General features: G+C 38.8%; 1 protein-coding gene across 5 annotated transcripts in view; it reads right to left on the bottom strand.

The window, feature by feature from the left end:
* Positions 1–2880: 2880 nt before the first annotated feature.
* The window catches only part of rad17 (RAD17 checkpoint clamp loader component), a 40609-nt gene continuing 35562 nt past the window's right edge, over positions 2881–7927 (bottom strand). The window contains exons 13-15 of one of the 5 annotated variants that reach the window (XM_037978487.1): positions 6760–6880; positions 6364–6421; positions 2881–3518 (exon numbers count right to left, since the gene is read on the bottom strand). In XM_037978487.1, the coding sequence (XP_037834415.1) occupies positions 3341–3518; positions 6364–6421; positions 6760–6880 (357 nt within the window). In that variant the 3' untranslated portion in view covers positions 2881–3340. Of the gene's footprint in view, positions 3519–6363; positions 6422–6759; positions 6881–7927 lie in introns of those variants that run through there. The other 4 variants (XM_037978481.1, XM_037978480.1, XM_037978485.1 and 1 more) reach the window with 4 other exon arrangements.

Here is a 7927-nt window from a genome sequence, read left to right as displayed (position 1 = left end):
CTCAACACAGGAGAGCCACCTTTTTGGGACAAGACTCAGCTGTTCACCTACACCTCAAGGATGAGGGACACTCTTTTGAGTGTCTCTTAATGTCCCAGTTGTTTGTTTTTTTTAACATTTTTTTTTGTTTTGGATTTACCATGTTCTAGATGACTGAGAATCAATACCAGCATACTGTAACACACTCCTTTACAGATTTCAAATTCCATGACTATTATATTGCACAGGTAAAAGTACAGTATTTTTCTTCCAGGGTTATCGATTTTCATTTGGTAACATGATGGTAAATTATTTGCACACACGAGGGCAGTGTAGTGCTAGAAGCAATATGTGTGGTTACCTTGTGTCTTGGTAGAGAGGTTTGATTAGTGTTAGCTAGATAACTGTTTGCATCAGATTGTTTGCTGTGTTTGGCAACCACAGAGATGCTTTTGCTATGTATGTTTTTACTTACTTTTTGTAAATTATCTACAGAAATGTAAATTTATTTGATCAATTTTTTCTCTTTCTATTTAACAGATATTTATTGTGTGCATAAATATTTGTTACACTGACATGGATTTAAGAAATGTTTAAAATCTGAAGTTAATGTAAGCATTTAATAACTTTTGATGATTACTGAATTTGTTTGCTGAAGAAAGGATTTGAATTTAATTTATGTAACTTTGTTTATTGTTTAAGGTTATCAACCAACCAAAGAAAAAAAAGAGACAAAATGAGTGGAGTTCTCCAGCATCCTCTGTTGGGTGCCATGAATTGTCAAGTTCAGGTAGAGAGAAAGATAACCGTCCTGCTGTCTATCAATAAACACTTTCTGGAGTCTGATGAGCATCAGCAGAAACACCGGGGGGACTGGAAACCTCAAAGGTTTGGAAAATCTGAGATTCTCTCCCCCCTAAAAAATCATTTGACGACAATATATTTTAAAGAAGTCTAAAAAACAGAGCATAGCCACCATTTACACTATTACCAAAGGTATTTGCCCACTTCCCTACACACACCTATGAAATTGAGTGACATCCCATTCTTAATCCAAAGAGCTTAATGTGAATTTGACCCATCCGTTGCATCTACAACAGCTTCAACTCTTCTGGAAAGGTTTTCCACAAGGTTTAGAAATGTGTTTATGGGCATTTTTGACTGTTCTTCCAGAAGCACATTTCTGAGGTCAGACACTGATGTTGGGTGAGGAGGACTGGCTCACAGTCTCTGCTCTAATTCACCCCAAAGATGTTTTATTGGGTTGAGGATAGAACTCTGTGAAGGCCAGTCAAGTTCTTCCACACCAAACTCCTCTATGCATGTATTTCTGGACCGTGCTTTGAACATGTTTGAACAGAAAGGGGTCATCCCGAAACTGTTCCCACAAAGTTGGCTGCATGAAATTGTCCAAAATGTGTTGGTATACTGCAGCGCTGAGGGTTCAATTCACTGGAACTAAGCAGCCATGCCAAATTCCTAAAAAACAACCCCCTTTATTAACCCCCCTCCACTAAATTTTTACATTTGGCACAATGCAGTCAGACAAGTATAGTTCTCCTGGCAACCGGTGGCTAGGTACAGGTGGTGAGTCATTGAAAAGCTTGTGGCCAGAGGAGCAAAGGAAATGTGCCTGGCGGGGACCCAGCCAACACTGGGGAAAGGTCTCGAGTTGGGACCCTCCCGAACCGCTTAGCACTATGCTTAAATCCAGCGGGTCGTCTTGTCTGATCTAAGATTCAGTCAAAGGCTAAGCCTCCCTCCCTGCAAAGTGCGTTCTAAGTGTAAATGTGTACTGCAATTCATGGTAGTTAAATCACAGATTTAAGTTCAAGGCCAAGCTTTAGAGACAGGTTTGACACATTGTAAGAGAGTTTAAATTTTAAGGTTTGAGCCCGGGCAACACCTATCTGGGGCATGGCGCCCCTTGTGGGACCTCCACGGGTAACAACAGAAGGCAAACCCTGTCCAGTTCTAGGGGAATGTCACAGGGACCATACATTTAGAAGCAGAGGCGGCAATTCTCAGAGGAGTGTCCTAGTGGGTCACCCAAATCAGGTCTACAATCCGGGGTCGGCAGGGCAAACCACGTTGCTATGGAAGTCCGGCCACACAGCCGGGAACTTGGACAACAGAGGGGCACACCCTGCTGGGGGTGTTTCTGGGAGTCCTCTGCCCACGAGCCACACAATGAGACTCTTCAGCAAGAAGCCAGCGCGAGACAACGGACAGACCTAGCCTCTGCTGAGCCGACTAAACTGGTACTGATCCTTCCACAGGTTCAATATGGAAACCTCGTTACAACTTGTACTTACTCTAGATAGTCAAGTTTGATCGTCTCCTTGGCAGACTGCAAAGGAGATGATAAATAGTGCTAGGTAAAGTTCTCTAACGCCGTGGTGTGGGGAAACTGTGTTTTACCTGACAAAGCAGTCACCCCTTGACAGACATTATGGTGGGGGCTCAGAATCAAACCAACAGGATTAGGTGGCAGAAAACAGTGACTGACAGGTTTACAGAAACATTCAGATGGAAACTCATACCTGCAGGAGAGGAAAAACAATCATCCATCATCCATCAATCAGTCCTAAGACCATCTGCAAAGCTCCATTAGTCTGATGATACAAAAACACTGATGATACAAATAAAATAATGAAATTCACAAATTTTAAGACTGAAAGATTTTAGGAACCTTCATGAGAAAGCTGACTAAACCTCTACCTAGTCCATGTTACAAAAAACATCTTTTAAATTAAAAGTTAATATTAAAGTAGGTAAATCAACAATCAGTTTTTCTACTTGTTTGCTTAGTTTAAACACATCTGAAAAAAAACTTATGCAGCTTTTAATTTATAAATTTATGATCCTTAAAGTATCAAAACATCAATGTCGATAATGAACTTCACTTATTACAAGTATTCGTTTATCTGAAACTATGGAACTAACACATTGGTTCACTGATCCCCAAACTCTTACTGTATGTGACAAACTACAGAATCTATAAAGAACTCATTTGAACAACATTTTTAGGATGATATTTTAATGAAGATTCAATTAGCTAGAATACAACCCCTACTGTTGTCATCAACAAACAGTGGACATTGGATTCTGCCATTATTTGAGCTCTGGGAGCAATAAAACTACAAGTTCAAAAGGATAACATCACATGTTTAAACAGTACCACACTTTAACAAAAGAAAATGAATTTGCATTTATCTTAGAAACAACTTTTTTTTTGCCAAATCCATATCTTCCAACATATTAAACCAAAATTTACTGTAAAAAAAGATTTACAGTACAGTACAAAGTGAAACAGTAAATATTCGAAGAACAGAAATAAAGACCAGCAGAGCCATTTGGATCAGTCGCTACTGTATTCTTCTATGTTCAGTTCCTCGTCCTTCAAAAGAACCTGGTTTGTAGAAGGTTGGGGTTGACTGGCCTGTAAACCCTTCCCACTCTGACCTCCTTCACTCTCCTCCTCTTCTTCTTCTTCCTGCTGGTACATCTCTCTATCTGTAAGACTCTCCAATTTCAATCTGTCCATTAAAAGCAAACCAAAATAAAAAAGTTAGGAATAGTACCAATGTATTTATTTACATTCAACATGCAAGTAGGCCTGTCGCGATGACCAATAAATCAATTATTCGAACGATAAATTAAAATGAGGTCGATAATTTTCATTTATCAGGGTTATCGTTATTGTTTCTTCGCGTCTCTCTCTCTTTCTACTGAAGACACTGGATGACAAAAGGCTCAGCACCGGTGCTCTGACCCCTCCCTTTCTCCTAGCATAAGGGGGGCGGTAACTATTTAGTCAGGTAGCTAGCCAAGGTGCATCGTCTTGTACCTCTGCAGCATTAGCTCCCACGTATGGAGAGCCATTTATATGGAGAGCCATTTCTGCCAAAATTAAATAAATTAAAAAATGGGTAAATAAATTAAAGAATGGGTAAAATAACTAAGTAAATGAGTAAAATAAATCAATAAATGAGTAAAAAAAACATTCATTTATTTTTCATTTATCCCCTTTATCCCAATTTAACTTTTCCTATTTTTCAATAATCCAATTTTCATTAATCCCTTTATTCATTTTCCCAATTTTACTTTTCTTATTTTTCATTAATCCAACTATCATTAATCCCTTTATTCATTTTCCCAATTTTACTTTTCCTATTTTTCATTAATCCAATTTTCAATAATCCCTTTATTTATTTTCCCAATTTTACTTTTCCTATTTTTCATTAACCCAATTTTCATTAACCCCTTTATTCATTTTCCCAATTTTACTTTACCCATTTTTCATTTACCCTTTTATTGAAAAATTGATTATTTTCCCATTTTCCAATTCCTCTTATTCATTTAGTATTTCCTTATTTTCTTATTTATCACATACACTTTTCCAATTCTCATTTTCCAATTCTTCGTCCCTGTTTTAATATGTTAATGAGGGGCGGTGTTTTCAGGCTACAATGTCAGCCTATTGGTTAGATTCATCTGCAGTGCTGAACTCCTCGGAACTTTCCCTCCGAAAAACAGTCGAGCAATGGCCAGACCCTCCAGGATTTCGCGATGTTGCGATCGCAACTATTAACGCAAAATCAAGCAAACCCCGCGAAATCCCAACTTTGTGCAACTTTCCCGCAACTTTAACCAAAATAACCACAAATAACTGACGAAGAAGAGATGTGACGTCACATCCTGTTAACATCAGAATGCCGGGAGCATGCAGGAGCAGCGACCGAAGCGAAAATGTGCTTCAGATTTGCCCACAAAGATTTCAGCAAAACACGGCAGTGAAGTTAGTTTGAAGTTGGATGTTGGATATTCGCACTCCGCGGAGTTAGCGGCGTCTAGCTCACGGCTGACTTAGCCGTCCCTAAGTAAACCAGGATGTACTTGCACTATTATGTTATTATCATTACATTAGTTTAAAACAGTCTCCAAACGATATTATCGTTTATCGCAATAATTTATGCGATAAACGATAAGATGATGCTCATATAACTTACTTACAAGAGACCTATTTGAGAAATGTAGAACACACCAGGCAGTAGAGGAGATGTGTTGGACATACACTATATTGCCAAAGGCATTTACTCACCCATCTAAATCATTGAATTTAGGTGTTGCAATCCCTTCTGTGGTCACAGGTGTATAAAATCAAGCACCTAGGAATGCATTTCTACAAACATTTGTGAAAGAATGGGTCTCTCTCAGGAGCTCATTTAATTTCAGAGTGGTACCGTGATAGGATGCCACCTGTGCATTAATAATGAAATTTTCTTTCTACTAAATATTCCACAGTCAACTGTTAGTGGTACAATAAGGTGGAAGTGATTGGAAACGACAGCAACTTGACCAAAAAGTGGAATGGCCCAGTAAAATTACAGAGCGGGCTTAGTGGATGCTAAGCCTTACATCACCAAGTGCAATGCAAAGCGTTGGATGCGGTGGTGTAAAAGCACGCTGCCACTGGACTCTAGAGCAGTGGAGGCGCGTTCTCTGGAGTGACGAGTCACACTTCTCCATCTGGCAATCTGATGGACGAGTCTGGGTTTAGAAGTTGCCAGGAGAACGGTACTTGTCTGACTGCATTGTGCCAAGTGTAAAGTTTGGTGGAGCGGTGATTATGGTGTGGGGTAGTTTTTCAGGAGCTGGGCTTGGCCCCTAAGTTCCAGTGAAAGGAACTCTGACTGCTTCAGCATGCCAAGACATTTTGTACAGGCCTTCTTGTCCAACATCAGCCTCTAACCTCACAAATGTGCTTCTGACAGAATGGTGAAACATTTCCATAAACACATTCTAACCTTGTGGAAAGCCTTCCCAGAAGAGTTAAAGATGTGATAGCTGAAAAGGGTAGGCCAACATCATATTAGACCCTATGGATTAAGAATGGGTTGGCACTGAAGTTTATATGTGTGTGAAAGGAGATAAGCAAATACTTTGTATCAATTGAGAGAACTTACTGGTTTACAGGTTTTATTTCAGCAGCTATAATTCAGTACAGTACAGATTACTATTGGTTCTGTTGCACTGCAAACTCTAAAATTCTTAATATTAAAAGGCTAACTTTTAGCTACTAGCTCAACAAAATTAGCTCAATATGTGTAGAATTGACTGAGTTAGTCATTTTTGTGTTTAATGTCCCTTAGCTGTGGCAACCATCTTGAATAAATATGACTCTAAAAGTTGATGAGCTGCAGATGTACATCCAGTGATTTTTTTTTTTGAGATTTTCTTTATAATCTGTCCAGTTGTTCATGGAATATTTTGCCAACAGTGCAGACACATGCACACACACACAGCCAAAAACACTGCTGCTTCGCCTTTGGCAGTAGGCGTTAACAAACTGAAATGTAGCAGGATTCTATGTGTCTGTACCTTCCAGAGTATCTCATTAGTGACATCTGACCCACATCCTGGAGAAACGTTATCTGTTCTTGGAGACAAAATGTAGCACACATCAATTAATTAAAAATAAAATAAAATAACAAAATGATTTTAAATAAAAAATTCTGAGTTGAGATATGTGAAATCATTTAATACAGTGAACAAAAAAGAAAAAAAAACTTGTAAAATTGTAATAAGAGTACAAGAGTATGAAAAGTGAAGAAACATAAACAAACAAACTATAATTTTACTTTTGGACAAAACAGTAATATTTTGCTTTGTTGCTGGCTCATACATGCAACATGCTGTAAACAGATTCAGTCAGATAACTTTCCTATAATACTTTTTTTTTATCTGTGTGTGTGTGTGTGTGTTTGTGTGCATTACCTTGGTTCCTTAGCGGGTTAGAGAGTTTAGCTAAATAGGGGAGTAGCTGAATTTGCAGACTGACAGGGGTAAGACAGAAGCTCCTGAACAGACACTGGGCAGCCTGACAGTTGTCCCGGTGCTGAAAGAGACAACATGAAGTTCATTACACACAAAAAGAGTGACACTTGTATTTTTGATGCAAACACAAATATATCTTGATTTACAGGCTGCTTCTGGCCTCTGGGCTGCGCTGCATTTCTGTGTGAATTCTGAGACTCCCCTGACATCTCAATCCACAGGATTAAACAGGAAATGATCAGCAACCAATCAGGTATCTTACATGTTTCAGCCAATCATAAGAGCACACCCCCACAAGGAACACAACTTATTTCTAAGCCAATCATGGTAAGCTAATCAAACACAGGACGAGTTCTGATACTTCTAGCAAACCTTTTGCTACTTTTACTTTTAGCCAGCCTTTTACTACTTTTTTGGATTTAGATCTTTAGCCTCTAACTAAGCTTTTTACACTTTTAGCTTTGTGAATTTTTTCTCACAGAAATGTCTTTAACACTTTGTTACAAGTAAAGAAGGAAATTAAATACATGTTAAAGGGAAATATTACCAAGCTCAGAAGTACACTCAGATGACCCACCTTTCTACCAGCATTTGAATGCAACATGTACACATGAATCTGGGAGCTCTCCCGGCAGAGTGAAGTGAGTCTCAAAAACCCTGGTGTACTTGTAACCTGATCTGTGTGTGAATGTAGTTTTGTCCATGTGTACCAGGCGACTCGTGCACACTTATTTAAAGTTTTTTGGAGGCTGTAGAAATTCGTAGTTAGCAGATTTGTGAGGTTGAAGTTAAAAAATCTGTGTAGAAATTTAATATTTGTGGAAATTGTAATTGTGTGTGAGTACTTTTTATTTTGTATTCATAATTTCTTAATATTTGTGTGCACATTTGGCCACATATTTGCAAGTACCAGAAGTTACACACAAAATGTTTTTTACGGTTTATAAAACATGTTTCACACATACAGTTATCCAAAGCTACACACAAACAGGCTTACACAGATTACAAATCCAATATTAAAGCTGCAAGCAGCATTGGCGGCCCTCGCAGCTCAGCACCGCTCCGGCCTTGCGACCGCGGGAGCTCTGGCGACCGCCGTCTACGCTCT

The sequence above is a fragment of the Kryptolebias marmoratus genome, linkage group LG1 (genome assembly GCF_001649575.2).
Source record: "Kryptolebias marmoratus isolate JLee-2015 linkage group LG1, ASM164957v2, whole genome shotgun sequence".
NCBI classification, from domain to species: domain Eukaryota; kingdom Metazoa; phylum Chordata; class Actinopteri; order Cyprinodontiformes; family Rivulidae; genus Kryptolebias; species Kryptolebias marmoratus.
The sequence above is the reverse complement of the archived record's forward strand: the minus strand, read 5'-3'. Positions and strand labels throughout refer to the sequence as shown.